This window comes from Pleurodeles waltl, chromosome 8 (genome assembly GCF_031143425.1).
Source record: "Pleurodeles waltl isolate 20211129_DDA chromosome 8, aPleWal1.hap1.20221129, whole genome shotgun sequence".
Lineage (NCBI taxonomy): Eukaryota > Metazoa > Chordata > Amphibia > Caudata > Salamandridae > Pleurodeles > Pleurodeles waltl.
The window spans coordinates 1358946836-1358964749 of NC_090447.1; the positions used below are offsets into that span (position 1 = coordinate 1358946836).

At 45.0% G+C, this 17914-nt stretch overlaps 1 protein-coding gene across 2 annotated transcripts in view; it reads right to left on the reverse strand.

The window, feature by feature from the left end:
• CEP126 (centrosomal protein 126) overlaps positions 1-17914 on the reverse strand; it is a 304423-nt gene that overhangs the window by 81317 nt on the left and 205192 nt on the right. For both annotated transcript variants that reach the window (XM_069202376.1, XM_069202377.1), the window contains exon 9: positions 15156-15243. In XM_069202376.1, coding sequence (XP_069058477.1) covers positions 15156-15243 — 88 coding nt within the window. The remainder of the gene's footprint in view (positions 1-15155; positions 15244-17914) is intronic.

Here is a 17914-nt window from a genome sequence, read left to right on the forward strand (position 1 = left end):
CACCTAAGCAATAGATAAAGGGTCACAGATTATAACTGTTGTTTTACAAGGAATTAGGTATTAATAGTTTGACAGGTCAGATTCATCCTGGTGCCATGCTAAAGAGTTAGTAATAATTATAAAGCAACAATGATTTTCTTTGGTATCATTTACTAAGAATATTTCCAATGAAGAGACTTAACAGCCTCGTGCACTTGATAACATACAGAAATGAAACCTCACTGTCACCTTAGTTGAGAGAGAGAAAGCAATAGCAATTAACTTATGCACATTTAAACATGATAGATGAAACAACAGACTTACAAACTAAAACACAGTGCAATGTGTCCTCAGTTTCAAAGCCATAACTCAAGCAGATACAGAATCATAAGGTAAATATAGGCTAATGTATGGGCAACAAACAATTAAAAAAGTTCTCAAAACATTGCATATTGCCGTGAAAAGGGTCCTTGTTTGGTTGCTACTTAGGCGCGTTGACAATCTTCTTAAAAGAAACAAGTGAGTGCTGCAATACCGCAGCAGGCAGCATGAAATACCCGTCACTGTTAATTGCTTGCACCCTGAGTGAATACTCACCTTTCATTTACAACATTTGGGCCCCCATTATAACTTTGGTGGTAACTGCCGCCTACCACCAAGGCGACCAACATGCCGCTGCCGTGGCTTCCAGCCGTCTACGCGTATTACGACCATCGACGGTATTCCGCCAGAAAGCTGGCGGAATACTGTTGACTGTCATGGCGGTCGCCACACCAGCAAAACACCGCCGACCGTATCCAGCCGGTGGACCCCCTGCAAGCAGATAGTCGGGTTATCCGACAGGAGAGGGGGGTGGGGAGGTAGTGTGTGTGTGTGTGTGTGTGTGTGTGTGTGTGGGGTGGGGTTTGTGGGGGGTGTGTGTGTATATTTTGGTATGCGTGCATGCAGGTGTGAGTCGCATTGAATGAGTGCATGATTGACTGAATGTGAGTGTATATTGTGTGCTGTGAATGCGTGTGTGTAACACAGTATGTTGGTGTGTGTTTCGGTGTGTGGGTATGTATGTGTGCATGCGTAGGTGGATGTGGGTATGCGTGTGTGTATGTATATATGTGGGTGCGCGTGTTGGTGTGTACATGTGCGGGGGCGGGAGATGGAGGGGGAGTGTGGGGGAGGACTCTTGAGAGGGGAGCGGGGGAGATGGAATTCCCATGCACTAATAGTGCCTACCGCCATGGTATTCGTGGTGGTAAGATTGGCACAAAAACCATGGCGGTAGGCCAGGTCGTAATCCCGAGGGTGGGATTGTGACGGCCGCCGGGCTGGAGACCAAAGTCTCCAGCCCAGCAGCCGGTACCACCCTGGTGATCAGTGTATTAAAGTGGCTGTTTGTGATGGCGGTTCCCGCCAGGGTCAAAATCCCATTTTATTTTTGCGTCGGCCTGTTGGTGGTAATAATGCTGCTTTAACACCGACCGCCAGGGTCGTAAGGAGGACCTAATGTCTTTGCACTCTAATTGCAATCCCTGAATTACAAGGGTTCTCAGGATGTCCCCCTATTTTCTCCGTCCTGATACTACCCCATTATCTTAGCCAAAGGGTTGAAGCTTCATCAACATGCCTAAGTAACAACCAAACAAGGGTAGTTGTTTGTTATCCATATATTAGACTATGTTTACCTTCTGATTCTTGTGTCTGCTTGAGTTATGACTGACTCCTGGACCTGGGAAGGACACTCAGGATTGCCTTGTATTTCAGAGGGATTCGCTAGTGCATGAGGCTTGCTTTGTACTTCAGAGGACTGCCTTGCTGCTTGAAGCCTTCCTTGTACTGCCCTAGTACTTGTAGAGAACTACCCTGCTGCCTGAGGCCTGCCTTGCTCCTTGAAACCAGGATCATCAGAGTGACTCGAAGGGCTAGCTGGCTGGCTTCCTGTTCTAAGCTATGCAGTGACACAACAAGCTCCAACAACCTTGAAACCGCACATGGACCCTGCCCAAAGTCATTCCTGCCCTTCAAGTGGTGCGAAGCCAGTCCTGGACTCTTGGAAGTGGTGCTAAAGGTGCCAAAACAGACAAAACCTGAAACTTGGTAATTTCCACCGAAAACTAGGCTGAGAACCATCAGGGGCCCAGGACTTACCTGCGCGCTGATCCACCCAAGGTGCATCACTGGTCAGTCTGCTCGCTGATCCGCCGAAGTTGTATCACTGGTCAGTCTATCTTTGCGGTGGCTCCTCTTGTAAGTGGTATCCACAATAGTCGAGCTCTCGTCTGCTATAAACTGCAGATTTGCCCACTGGTCATTTTCGACTTTCAAAAAAGTGACAAAGTCCAAACGTAGAAATCTTCACTGTGAGTTTGCTTAGCGGCTCCCCCTTGACGGTGCCTCCTCCTCAGAAACCACAGGCTTCTTTGCCCTGCTGAACTTTACTGAGATTGGGCCCAATCCACTCTTTTGACTTTGCCTCGGTCTTGGGGAACTAGATGCTGTGGTTGGCACTTTCATCTTTTAGGTGCTAGGTTTTACTAAAAACTTTGACAATTCATATATCTAGTTCTACAGATTAGAGATTTGTTGTTCTGTGTCAAATTATTTATTCAATGTTTTTCTATTTTTCTAAATTAGTGTGAGTTTTTTTCTATTGGCCATCCTCTTATGTACCTGGCATGACGTCCTAGAGGTTACAACTTTATAAGTGAGTGACTGCCAAGAATGATGTATACCCTTCATAATACTGGAGGGTAGGGAAAGATGGAGTACACGTAAATTTGGACTGCCTTTTGCTCGATCTCATCGTGAAGTCATATGAGAAGCAACCTTCATTACTACTCTTATTATTACCTCCTGTACAGAAAATTATACTAACGGATAGTCACCAAAAAAGCAGTATGCAGAGGTGGTTGTGGAAATACTGTTAGGTCCCATAGATGTTAGTCTTTAGGGTTGGATTGAGATACTAGCTGTTTAAGTGGAAACTTGGTAGAATGGTATTTTGTGTGCATGGCCAGATGAACTCCATGTTAGGACCATGGACAAGGTGGTGGAAAGCATTGCTACTTTTTAGGGAAACATGCCTAGTTCATGCAGGTATTTCCTATGAAGTCTATGGGCATTATGAAGAGTTTGGCAGATGTCACAAATGTTGAGGCTATCCCGTGGTATTATGGACTATAACACACTTGAAAAACGGCGGATGGGCTATTCGCTATGTTTGTGACGGAGTATCCTGTCTGCCAAACTCCAATAATGCTGTGTGTTCTTCTGTGTTGTAGCTAGACCTCTCTATTAAGTAAGTAAGTTATGGTAAAGTAAGGTAAAGGGATTTTGTAAAGTGCTGTGTTCACCCACAGGGTATTTTGGTACTGGGTAAAAAAAACAAGAAAACACTATGTCAATCTTGTGGTGATCTACCACACTTCTGTGATTCTGGTGGACATTATGTGGCAACCATGTCTTTCGTCATTGCTTGAACTGGCTCTGACAGCAAGGACCATCTCTTGACACCAGCTAGTGGAAGCAAACAAAGCAAAGAGTCAGAAGAAACTGCACAGTTTGCTGCTCATTCAAGGCAGTACTACATTTGCTTCTCACCTAGCCTTTGTCCTTTTAGGTTACACAGCAATTCTGTTGGGAAATTACTCTGATGTAGAATGAAGAAATACAGTGCTCTGTTCTACTGCAAATTCTTATACACAAGAATTACGGGTGTCATCCAGTCCTGATGCCCAAGCTCTTGCTCATATGCATGTGCTTAAATGGGCTCAGTGTTGGTGTGCTATCTATATTCTATATTCCATAATATATACATGGCCTGAATGTTGTAGCTGTGCCATGGAATGTATATAAATCCTGAGACAATTAGGTTGGATACCCTGTTTGGGAAGAGCTTAGTCCTGTGTGCTCTTCATTGGCATCTACATTTGCACTAACAGACCTAATGAAAGTCAATTTTTTGAGCACAGACATTGCTTCCACCCCAGAACATAGCAAATACCAGGGGTAAACATATGTAGAGACATAGATCTATGAGTGGTGTGTCTGGCAAGGGAAAGTAGGGTGTAGAGACTATTGACTGGGTGGCACATTTTTGAACCCCTTACGCCATTGTTGCATCACTTTTTGTGATGCAATGGCGGCGCAAACCTTGAACTGATATCTATCAGGCCACACAAAACCACTTTGCGTGGCTTTGAATGGCCTCATAGATATGGAGTAAGGCAAGGCAGCACAAATTGCTTTGTTGCCTTATACTGCACAAGGGAGGCGTTTCATGGTCATTACAGTGGGCGTTCCCACACAACACCCATGGATTTTGATGCATCCCAGATTTACAAGAGCCCGGGGGAGGCGCATCAAGGAGGCGCATACTTTTTTCCTCTTTCTATGTGTGCTGCATTCTTCAGCACATATAGAAAGAGGAAAAAGCCTCACAGGGTTGTTGCTGTGCAGGAAGGTACCCCTTCCTGCACAAAAACAATCCTGAATGCAATGCAGACACCCTTGCACCATGGTGCAAGGGTGCCTGTGTTGACCCTAGGCAGCCCATTGTGAGCCAGTGCAGTATGCTATAGATACAGCGCATTCCCCTTCTTTCACTTTGATGCAAGGCAGCAGAGCAAGGTGACTTGCTGCCATATGCCCTTGGGTATCTTTCCTGCCTTGTTAACACCAATCATCCATCTGATTCAAAGGTGCCTGGAGAAATAAACAGTTAGGGTTACATGTATTTAGCTTCTTTTGCAACCAAAAAAAAGCATTCCCTTTGTACAAAACTCTATTTTTCGAATCATGCAACATATTACTGAATCGCAAAATGGGTTTGCGACTTGCTATTAGAAAGGGGGCATGCCAAGGGCATACCTTCCTAATAGCGACTTGCAGAGAGATGTATGATTGTTTTGTGACTGAGAACACAGTTACAAAACAATCGTAGTTACCACCAATATCAAATTGGTGCTAACCCATTCGCAAACCGGAAGGGGTCCCTTTTGTGAATAGGGGTGCCAACATTTTTTACGGACCACTGCTTACCCTGAAAAAATGAAAAGGAAACTTCATTTTTTTTTTTGTAATGCACCTCGTTTTCCTTTGAGGAATATGGGTTGCATTTAAAAAAAAACTGCTTTATTTAAAAAGTAGTCACATACATGGTGGTCTGCTGACCCCAGCAGGCCACCATCCCTCTGAGTGCGGCCATTCCCAAATGGGTCACAAATTGAGGCATGCCTCATGAATATTAATTAGGTAGGTCCCTTGCGCACCGTTTGCAAATAACAAACAGTGTCTAAGTCGCAAAACCTGACACTTGTACATGTGGCCCTAAATCTCTAATCTGTTCCCATAGGTCTGAGCACGAAACTGTCTCATTTTCTCATGACAGACCAGGGCATAGTATAAGCCACTTTTTCACAAAGCTCAAAGAAGGACCCTTGATTTTTGTACTAATGTGTTCAAAGTTGAACTACAGGCAATATTCAAATAGGAGTTTCTAAGAAAACCAGAGTACCCTGTTGCTTCCATAGGAGCTAATTCACTGCCTAGTTCTGTACTTCTCCTTCCAACCCTTTTAACAGAAAAGGGAATAAAAGGGGGAGGCTTGCCATTTTCAGCTGGGGTTGGACTTCGCGCCCCAGCCGGCTTCACTTCTCCCGATACTCCTGTGGGGCCGCCCACAGGCCAGAGCACAACGCCTAAAGCATGCGGCAACGCCAGCTGCGTGCAAGACTTGCCATTTTCGGCAGGGATGAGACTTCATTCCCCAGCCAGCACTGCTGCTCCTGTTGCTCCTGCAGGCCACCTTCACGCCTGAACACAGAACCTAAAGCACACTGCAATGCCTGCTGTGCAGGAGATTTGCCAATTTTGCCTGGTGTGGGAATTTGTCCCCCAGGCTACACCACTGCTCCTGACACTCCTGCAGGCCGCCCACATGCCTGAGTACAGTGCCTAAAGTGAGCTGCAACGCCCGCTGCACAGGAGATTTTACATTTTCAGCTGGGGTGGGACTTCGCCCTCCAGCCTGCAGAGATACACCTGATGCTCCTGCTGGTCTGCCCACACGCAAAAGCATAGCGCCTACAGCCTGCTGCAGTTCCCACCAAGAGTGGGTCTGTCTGTGTCCGTCAGAGTCCGAAAGAGTCTGGATTGGGCCACCCTCGTGGCTTTGGTCTCCAACAGCATTGATACCATCTGGTGAGGTCTTTTTTTCTAGTGTTTTTGGAACTTGACATCTGCTAAGGGTTGCTTTCTGACATAACTGAATACTTTTTTTGGGAACAAGCTATTTGGGAAACAAGCCGTTAGCAGCTTGGGCATGCTTAAATTATCTGGGGCTAAGAACTGAACAAGTACAAATCCACACTGGTACCACACTGGATTCTTTTTTAGCTTGTGCTGTTGGGATGATCTCTAAGGAAATAGACCTTGCAGAAAGGTGTTTATCCCTGGATGCTTCGGAAGGCACCACTGTCCTGCATCGATCAAATCAGGCCCTCAGTCACATGACGGCCCCTCTGACCTGTTTGTTTTTCCTACTTACTTGCCTATTGCTTCTGAGCTGGTCGTCTCTCTCCCTCTGATGACAGTGGATAATGACTCTGTCACCTCCAATGGTAGCGACTGTGTGCCTTCAGTCAAAAGAAAATGTCAATATAAGGCAATGTGAGGTCACAGGCATGATGTAATTCTAATAAAAGCCATGTGAAGGTTTGCCAGCAGGCTGGTCCGCAACCAGGCTCTGCCAACGCAGTGGCAAACATTGATTGGGACTCTATCCTGGGCAAATTGAAATCAATTGTCATTCAATGTATCACTCCATTGGAAGATAGACCGCACACTTTAGAAAGCACCATCTCTGAACTAACCAAGTCTTATGTTAACACAATCAGGTGTTCCCCTTCAGATCCAGCCCAGCACATAATATTGAACTCTTGTTGGAGTGGGGACTCGAGCAGGACTCCAGCTGATGCTAATGCTATCAATGTGGTTTCCACAGTTATCTTACCATCTATTCCACAGAATATGTGACAGAACAACTAGGTCCTAAACAACTATAGCCAAAACCACTACTGCTAAACACCTAAAAGGTCTCAACAACTAAGTACTGGACAACTACTGTCTAAACAACAATTGTGCCTGAATAACAATTGCCTGAACAACTACTTTGGCCCACCATCGGATCCACTGCACTATCAGGCGGCATTCCCTAGACGACGGCATCAACATTCTCCATTTTGGGTTGTTTTCCAGACACTTACACCCAAAGGCACAGGTAAGGTCTCATAGATCCCCCCACTGGCATGTGAGAATGGGAACTGTCCTGTCCCCAAGCTCAAAAGATTTCTTCGCTTGATGGACTTAGACGTTATTGACTGACTATTAGAATCCAACAGCCCATCTCTGGGTGAGCTACCTAGAGGCCACTCCCCCAACAGTGTTATGAAGCCAGAGCAGGACCTTGCTATTGGGCTAATCTGTAGGAATATTGCTGGGATTAAGGCCAAGGAATCAAATACTAAGTAGGTTGATTTTATTACCCAGTTTGATATAATCATGCTTCAAGAAACTTGGGCCTGCAAGGCTATTATATGTGATGGTTTCAAGAGTTTTGATATCCCTGCTATTTCCTTATGGGGCAGAGAGCTTGGGGTGGCCTAGCTATCATGATTCGTATTTATAAATCTTTTAAGGTTGTGCATGTTCCTTACGAGCATGATGGGATCCAGATCCTGTGGATAGTTTTGCCTAACAATTAACATTTTTGTTGTTGTTAATTTTTATAATTCTATGTATGACCCAGGCTGCCAGATTGAGACCTTGTTTGAAGTTTTGTCAATCCTGGAGACTATGGCCCTCATTCTCACCCTGGCGGTTTCTAACCGCCAGGGCAGAGGGCAGAGGAAGCACCGCCAACAGGCTGGCGGTGCTTCCGGGGCAATTCTGACGCTGCGGTCAGAAAAGGGGAACTGGCGGTTTCCCGCCGGTTTTCCCCTGCCCCAGGGAATCCTCCATGGCGGCGCTGCAGCCTGTTCCTGGTGGTTTACACCGCCAGGAAGAGGCTGGCGGGAACGGGTGTCGTGGGGCCCCTGGGGGCCCCTGCAGTGCCCATGCCACTGGCATGGGCACTGCAGGGGCCCCCTAACAGGGCCCCATTAAGATTTTCAGTGTCTGCTTGGCAGACACTGAAAATCGCGACGGGTGCAACTGCACCCGTCGCACCCCAGCAAATCCGCCGGCTCCATTCGGAGCCGGCTTCATCTTTGCTGGGGCTTTCCCACTGGGCCAGCGGGCGATCTTTTGAAGATCGCCCGCCGGCCCAGCTGGAAAGTTGGAATGCTCCCCGCGGTCATCTGACCTGTGGGGCGGTGTTTGGGCGGTTTCCGCCCGGCGGGCGGCGCCTGCCGCCCGCCGGGGTCGGAATGACCCCCTATATCATTTACTATCTTTAATTGTTTTAACTTGATTGTAGGAGGGGCTTTAATACCAAATTGGACCTGAACAATCCAGTAGCAGACCCTTTTGTGACTAGTGATTTTTGTCACCTATTATAGGTCATCTGACCACAGGAGGAGGAGGTTGTCTAAAGCTCTTTGTCATGCTGGGCTCCTTAATGTGAGGGATATGGCGGAGTTTGTTGTAATCAACCCCCTACCATTGTCGTTGGACCAAAGTACAACCATTGATTATGTTTTTATATCCAGTCTTTTGGAACTGTTAGCCTGCTCTGATGGGATGCTCTAAAGTGGTAATAGCAATCATAACCCTATTGAGGCTGCTTTCAGCATACCCGATAGCGGTCGCCCCATTGCCTTCCCTGGTATAACTGGGCTAACCTCAAAAGATAAGGGCCTCTTGGATAAAGTGACAAGGAATTTCCATTTTGTGCTTTGACCAACTCCCTCGTTGTCTCTAACCTGGGTCTGGTGATGGACATACTCTTAACCTCTAATACCCCAACTATGGTAAGCGTAGATGCATTTCAGGCTCTTAATCATGCCACTAGAACAAACAAGGACTGGATTCTGCTTATCAGTATCCTTTGCCCAGTGTAATACTGCTTCAGGGAAGGCATCAGAACACAGGAGCAGTGTTTGAATCTTAATCTTATTATAGGAAAATATATAACAGCAAAGAAAGAGGCAATCTATTCAGAATTGATGGATCTAACTAGTGCCCTGGACCAGGTCAACAGATCTAAGTTATGGAACATCTTAACTGATATTGTCCTGCCTCAGCCTCTGATCATCTTTTTACGGGTTTTACATTCTGGGATCAACGCCTCTGTCAGATATGGAATGGCAGGGAATGCACAGACTTTTTTTTTGTCTCCCCCAGGGTGTTAGGCAAGATTGTGCTCTGGCCCCTATTCTTTCTATATGTAAACTGCCTGAACTCATTCTTGATTGCGAACAGGAAAGATATGCCTATAGTGAAATCTGCACCAATTTCTGCCCTTTTATATGCTGATGATGCGGTGCTACTCCCCCACACCCCAAAAGGTCTCATAGGCCTTATTGACTCATTTGTAAAATTCTTGGGCGAGCTACATCGGGACACAAACACAGCCAAGACACATTGACCCAGATTTAAGAAAAGTGGCAATTCACATTATGAGGCAGAAGTGTGGCACAATGGTTAGAGTGGCAGACCCTGATGCAGAGATCTGTCCTGGGACCAGGGTTCAATTCCCACCTCACCAGGTCTTGGACTCAATTCCTTTGGACCAGATAATTCTTGCCTCAGTGTCTAATTAATGGGTCCCACTCTGTAACTCTGGGCAATAGCTTGCTTAATCTCCACAATGGCCCTCACAGCACTTGGATGCTTGGTTTCGCCCAGGGGCTGTCCAGGAGTGGGTCCCCTTATAGGGAAAAGCCAGGAGGGGTTCCACAGCGGTATGCGTACAGGGCTTTGAGACCCTAATGGGTGAGTAGTGGGCTATACAAGTGCAAAGTTTACAGGCACCACTTTTCTTTCGGGTCATTGCGCCCCCTAACCCCACCATGTGTGCACCTTACTTAAGATACGGCGCACCATAGTGCAGGTTAGGGACAATAGTGTCAACATTTTTTATGCTATTGTTGTACTTTGCAGGCTTAACGCCAACATTTTTGGCGCTAATCCTGCAAAGTACAGAGAGGCCCATTTTAAAAAATGGTGTGCCTCGATTTAACGCCTGCTCTGAGCAGGCATTAAAACTGTTGCTAAAAATGTTGCTGAAAATAGGGCATTGGACTCTCATAGATTCCACTGCGCTATTTTTGCAGGCCCCCTAACGAGGGAACACGCCATTTGCATACATTATGCCTGGTGCAGGCATAATGTGGTGCAAGGGTTTACAAAGTGGTGCAATTAATGCATTGCATCAATTTGTAAATATGGTGGTGTTTTTGCCACACTATCGCCATGTTAGCATAAAAACAATTACGTTAATGTGGCGATAGTTGTCACAAGGCCCTACTTAAATATTGGCAGTTATATGGCATGTAGGAGGCAGTCATCCAAAATCAGACAGATGTCCAACAAGGGGAATCTCTTATAGGTCTGTCTCACCAACTATATTGAAAGTTTGGAAAGTTCCAAAAAACAATTGGTAGAGTTAGCGAGTTTCCTTACCTGGGGGTCACCTTTGATCCACAGTATAGTTGGTTACCCTCTCTTGCTAACTGGTGTCTGAGCTTTAATCAACCCTGTGGCAGTTTATTCAGATTTGCTGCAAGTGTTGGCAGCAAACCCACCTTACCAATACTGTTCTGATCTATGCCATCTGGGGCTATTGGGATTGCTTGAGGCTCCAGCGTGAGGAGAATCGCTTCTGCAGGAGATTTCTGGGCTCATGTTTTTTATGTTCATGAAGAGCTGAACCTAGGCTACGTGACTTTATTAACCTTGCCCTACTTCTCTTGTGGATGATAGTCTGAGTAGCCAGCACAACGCCTTCAATCGTGGTGTCACTGAAAAGTGCCTTAACTGTGAGCTTGGCTTTACAATCTCTTGGTTAGATTATGTTAGAAGATTCACAGTAACCTTGTGTAGGCCAGACCTGTTTTATTCTCTTTAATGAGTTAGTAAAAGTGACCATGTGCCTGTTAAGGAATTATTCTCAAGGCATGCCTTGGAAGCGAGAGAGAGACTGGTTTTAGGGAGGCAAACCTTGAGAGATTATGTGATTATTAAGACCTGCTCTGGACCCAAACCCTACCTCTCATGGGTTAGAAAGCCAAGGGAAAGATCTCTCTTAACAATGTTTCGACTGGTTTCGATTAGTTCTCACCTTTACTTCCCACTGGGCCCTTTCAACCCTAGGACCATATTGGTCTGCCCTTGTAATCCCTTTCTGCACAGGTGTTTGCTGTCAATTCTTGAAACAAAGGTTTGCGACAAAATAGGTCTGCTTTTTTATTTCTCCCATTGTTATCAGGACCAGTTTTCTGTTTTGCTGTTGTGGTCTTTTAAAAAAGTGCCTTACCGAAGCACAAATGAACAAATTTTTTATATATTTTAGGCTTTAACTTATTGTATTAAATTGCTGCTGTGAACGTTTTTAGTTTTTTAATTTTTAATTTAATTAAAACTAATTGAATTTAATTAATTAAATTTACTTAATTTAATTTTGTTAAATATTTATTGATAGCACTCATATGCCATGTTGTACGATGTCCTCTTCTCCTACAGCTATGTATGTTTTATGTGTTTGTTTTGGAGGCAGGATATTCCTGCTTTACTTGATATGTATGCCACAACTTTTTAACCTTTTTATTGCCACAGAGAATTTGTATATGATCAATTTTATCATCTTCTTAAGTTGTAATGTATGATTTCTCTGATGGTGGTTACTTGTTTGTATTTGTATTGTTTTTTGACTGTATTGATCTTTTATGGTTATCTTAGTAATCAAATAAAGATCATTCATTCAAAGGGAAAAAGATGGCAGCATAACATGATCCTGAACACAGTAGAAGGGAAAGGTGTAGTCTGGAGAACTCCACTATTATCTTGTGGACCATTTAAAGACAAATGCTACTTGATTCTAGCAGGTACATTACCAAATAACTGGACAGAAAAAGAGGGGTTGGCATGTTTAGTAAAGTGTTGGGCTAAAGAAAAACCAAGATCAAGGTCCAAAATGTGTCCCAGGGAGCTAGAAGAAAGTGACTAGGAAAAGAGTAGAGTCAGGCAGGAGTCAATGTCAACTTGTTTTTGATTGTAAGAAAAAAGTAATTTTACAGAAAAACATTTAATAGGTGAAAATAATTCCAAGGTCAACAAAAGTATTGGATGCCAATATATTTAACAATAGGGTTAGTTCCACAACAATATCACTAATCAAAAAATTTCAGGAAAAAAACAGGCAACCTGTGATGATAGTTATTAGAGGTCATATCATGTTCACTTCAAAGCAAGCACTGGCATAGCCAAGCGAACTGGCATTTTGATATCTGATGTCTGACAATAGCTGGATAACTGAGTGTTGCCTCCAGCTGTCCTACAACGAAAATCCCATAATGAAGGAACATCTTGTGTAACATTGATATGGAAGTTAGGATTAGAACTTGTCTGCTGAACAGTCTACGTTACCATGGTTAAGCTGTACCCTTAAAGTAGTGTTATGGAAAGGAGTCAGACAACAACATTTTCACTGTCAGTAGTGAACTTAAAAGACCTTCCCAGCAAAATACTAAATAGTAGGTACTTATGACAAATGGTCAGTGTGTTTCTTACTTCCTCAAGTTAGCCTAAGTGTGTACGTCTTTACTTTGTGGACAAATACGCTGTAAATCTAACAATGATATCATGACAGCAGAGTAAAACAAACAAATGTACAAGGGTTGGGCATTGTGTATTTCTGACAGGCTAAGGTGTCCAAAGAGAAGGAACATCCGAAACAAAAAGAAAAAGTGACCCATCAATTAAAATGGAATTGTGCCACCAAATTAAATGCATCAAAACACACATAATGGCTGTAGCCTAACAAATGAACTACTGCATGCCCTATCACAAACCTAATGGGAAGACAAGGCACAGCTCGCGGGAGGGAAAAGGTGGTGGGGCGGCGCATAGCAGGGAGTGGTTGGCGGGGTGGGGAGGGGTACCAATTTTTTTTTCAATAATAATTTTTTTTTTTTTACTTTTTGACGCGCCGAAGCCGCACTGCTCCATCTTGCATTTGCAGGCACAGGCTCCCAGCCTGCCCTGCGGCCAATCCTAACGCTGCTCAGAGCAGCGTTAGGACTGGCTGGGTGCACCCAGGCAGACTGGGAGCCTGTGCAAGCTTTTAGGATATGTTCATAAGAAAACTGTACTCATATTAATCTGCTTACATATAGTCTATTTACATATGTGATAGTCATCATAAAAAGTCGGCATGGATCCAGGCCTCTTTAACCCACCATGGACATCTCTGGTTTGAAAGAATCAAACCAATGTATCTCATAACAATTGGAATACAGATGCTATAGTAAAATGTGCAGATTGTTGTCAAATTTAAATATGTATCACAATTTACAAATGCTTACCTTTGGTGAACAAGGCTTTTTTTCTATGAAACGATTTATACGCGACTATTATGATAAGATTCTGATCAGTTTGGTTGGAGGGTTAGGTAACTTTTATGAGACAACAAAAGACTTAGGCCCTCATTCTGACCTTGGCGGTCTTTTCGCAAGACCGCCGAGTTACCGCCGCGGTGAAGACCGCCGACCGCGGCGGTATGCCGCTGTGCGCATTCTGACCGCTGGGAGCGTTCCGCCGGAAAACCGCCAGCAGCCACACTGGCGGTCGGCGGGAAAGTGGAGACTGGTCAACCTCCACCGCCACGCCAGCAGAACACCGCCCACAGAATTACGACCCACATTTCTGTGTGGCGGTCTTCTGTTGGCGGTCACCTCCCCATGGCTCCCGTCGCCTCCCGGAGGACCAACGCACAAGGTAAGTTGACCGTCCGTGAGGGGAGGGGGTGGGGGGGTGTTGTGTGATGTGGGCGTGCATGGGGGTGTGCGTGTGAGTGTGTAGAGGGGGTGTGTGAGTGCGTGTATGCGGGCGGGGGGTGCTGCTGTGTCTATGGGTAATGTGTGCTGTTCGGCAGGTGCGCATGTCTGCATGTATGTGTGCGGGTATGTGTCCCCGTTGTGTATGTGTGTGTAGGGGGTGTGTATATGTGCATGTTGGGTGTGTGTGCATGTCGGGGTGCATGTATGTGCATGTCGGGGTGGGGGTGGGGAGGGGGTTCGTACCACCTCTGGGGGGTGGCAGGGGGGTGGAGGGTGTGGGGGGAGGACTCGGGTGGGTAGTGGGGGGTGGGGGAGACCCCTATCAGTGCCAGGGAAGGAATTCCCTGGCCCCGATAGTGCTTACCGCCATGGTTCGCACGGCGGTTCCCGCCCGCAAGAAACCGCGGCGGTAGGCAGGGTCATAATACCCTTGGCGGTCTTGGGACGACCGCCGGGCCGGAGTGCGCAAACTCCAGCCCCGCGGTCATGACCGCCGTGGCGGTCGGAGTGGAGAAGTGGCGGTCGGTCGCGGCGGGGACCGCCGCGGTCAGAATGCCATTTTTAATACCGCCGGTCTGTTCGCGGTCCGACCGCCGTCTCTCCGCCGACCGCCAGGGTCAGAATGAGGGCCTTAGGGGGTTATTCTAACTTTGGAGGAGGTGTTAATCCGTCCCAAAAGTGACGGAAAAGTGACGGATTTACCACCAGCCGTATTACGAGTCCATTATATCCTATGGAACTCGTAATACGGCTGGTGGTATATCCGTCACTTTACCGTCACTTTTGGGACGGATTAACACTCCTCCAAAGTTAGAATAACCCCCTTAATTTGTCCTCTTCTGATATCAGAGCCAATATTCAGCAGCAGAGAACAAACACTCAAATCAGAAGAAGATTTAAATCTTATATGAAATTAGGTACTTTTAATACTTCGAGATATCAAAATCAAAGTTTATAAGTTATAACAAGAAAATATTTTTTTCAACATTGTGATAATAACGAGTGCGCTCACGATAGCATACTATGCCCATTTTAAAAAGAACACTAATAGCCTCTTTTAATTAAATTTGTGTGCCTGCAGCTAATGAAAATACAAATATAAGCACTGTAGCTAAAATTTATTTCAGATTAACAGTCACAGTCATCCTAACCACGCCTGCCATCTTTCATAAGAGGAAAACATACCTTGTTCGGCATCAGAAAGACCATTCATAGTTTTTCCGTGCTCCAAAGCATATTGAAAAGGATTTATCTGGACATTGTGCGTCGAGCTCTGTAGATATATAAGAATACAAATGTTAACAGCATTGTTTTCGCTCTATTTCTTCCTTAGAAAAATGTATGCCGTAAAGAACGTACCTTTAAGTGCAGTTACCAAAATGCCGACTTTACAGTTTCTGTTTGAATTTGTTTTTTGCTACTTAGGTATGCACTTACATTCGATTATATTTACCATTCGGGTATTTACACCAATAGCTATGGAACAGAAAACCATATAGGTATGTCTCACCAACTATATTGAAAGTTCGGAAAATTAAAAAAAACATTTTGGGCATCGAATCACCCACAATGTAGAGTCAAAAAGAACATGTCACTTTAAGTGGAGGGCACATAAGCATACACACTTAACACTGTAACAAAGTAAGGTTGTCAAAAATGATCCAGTAGGTAAAAATATGGTGGCTGCCAAGTGTTAACTTTCAGCTGGTAAAGTTGCAATACAGTGACAGAAGTTATTGAGCATATTGTGTACTGAGAGCCATTCAAGGAACAGAAAACCTGGTGGGGGAGACGTTCCCTTCAAAGACACATGCCATGCTACACACAGCCTGAGCCCTGCTCTCTTCATGCAGTGTGCTTAGGGGGCACGCTTTGGTGGTACAGAGGATCCTGGCAGTCCCTTCGTTCTTTGATTTGCTTGGGGACATGCTCCAAAGCAAATCAGAAAATGTTCAACGCGTGGGTGTGTTCCCGTTATGCAACATGGGGTCAATGTGAACAAAACCCCTCCCCCCAGATTTAACGGAGCGGAGCTTTTGGTTGGTGCACCGTGAGGCCTGAAAACAACATAGTGTGGGGGAGCAGTGACAGAATGTTCTGACTGTGAGCGGGGAATGTGCATCTAGATCTGGCAGATTGTCGCTTGGCCTAGGAGAATTTCTAGGGATCTAATATTGCAAACAGAAACGGAGCCATAATCCGGTTCAGAGTAATTGTCACGCAAGCTCTTACTATCTGGTACATCAGAAAATATGTTCATCTTAAAGAACTACATTATAAAGGGTTGCCTTCCCAAATTTTCCACCTCTGTACTGCTGTCAGAATCCTCTAGTAACTCGAGAAGCTATTTACAGAAGTTCGAATGGTAATATTCAGGGTAGTTTTTTCACCAAGAGCGTTGTTTATGAAAGTCCGTTACGGGGTCTAACAGAAAGCAGCACACTGTACTCTTAGGACCATATTTATGGACAGAGTAGCGCAGCAAGCCACCTGCCGTTCTGCCACCTCAGCACCAATCCATTGTGCAAGGGTGTATGTGTTGCCGTCAGGATTGTTTTTGTGAGGGAAGGGGCACCTTCCTGCACAAAAAGAATCCTGGGAGGCTTTTTCCTCTTTCAAAACGCAGCACACATAGAAAGAGGAAACAGCATTGGTGAAGCCAATAGTTTTCGCCTATGTGAAATCTACTGGCTTTGTCATTCACAGAATTAAGCCTTGGTTGGTGCTGTGGGGAAACGAGACGTGTATTTTTAGTGCTACGAGGTCAAAGCCTGTGACAGAAAGCACTGTGAATATGTACTTCATTATTTTAAATTTGCCTTACAAACAGTATATGTTAGACTGCTATAAAATGCGCAAAATGTTTAGGATAAAATGATGCTTCCAAATATAGCATTTAGTAATACCCAGGGTCTACTAATGGATTTTTTTTAACATTACTGTCCCTTCAACACCTCCAGGTGTAGTAAGCACAATATCAATACAATTACAATTAAAAGCATGCACTTCTCAGCCCAGTTGTTGACCCTTTGCACTACCACTCAAAAAGAATAGCTCTTTGTCATCAAAAATCTTCGAGTGATTAGGTCAATTAAAGCCAGCACCGCCACCAAAGCAATCTTTACATTTGCAGACTAACACATAGCAAACATTTGCATTTCTTTCTGGCAAGTGAACACCCTGGCAGGAAGGCTAGTTTAGCTGTGTGCCCGGCTTCAACTCACTGAATGACACTTCAGCTGAGGTATTTAAACTGTTGGAAATAACCCTCCAGGACAGCAGTCTTTTCACAAAAAGTAGGGGAAAAAAGGGTCATTTTAAAAGCTAATTTTTGTTGTTTTATGGCAATGCTGCAGCACTGCCAGTAGCGCTGTTTCCTTCCCTGTCGGTGTTGGGCAATTGGTATAGAGCACCGGTCTTAAGGCGAGGGCTGAAGCTGCTAAAATGGCAGATAATACCGCGCTCTGGACACTACTGTGCGCACAGCAAACTTCCAGTGTTAGAGTTGCCATACAATGCTTGTTTTTTTGCATACCAGTGGCTGGAGACGTCGATAGGCAGAAACTTAAAGTTTTCATGAGGCATATAACAGAACGACTTAAAAAAGGTTGAAATGACAATGGTAGTTGAGAGAAGCCTGATGGCAGCAGTGCCACTTGAAGATGGATTGCCACTTGAAAACAAGACACAAAGTACAAGAAATCTGATGCCAAGACCAGGGAAAAGGGAAAAAAAATCAGTATGAATCCAATGTAAATGAGAAGGGCCAGAGGGAATCAGCAATGTCCCCCAGAAGGAACATGAGCGGTATTTATGTGCTTCCAGGAATGGGAGCATGGTTGTCACCCCTGTCTTTCACAGAAGCCATTCTCCAGAAACCAAAACTTTGCGAATGTGACCCTGTTCTGTCTTGTGTCAAAATGTTTCTGAAGCTTGCCGTTCAC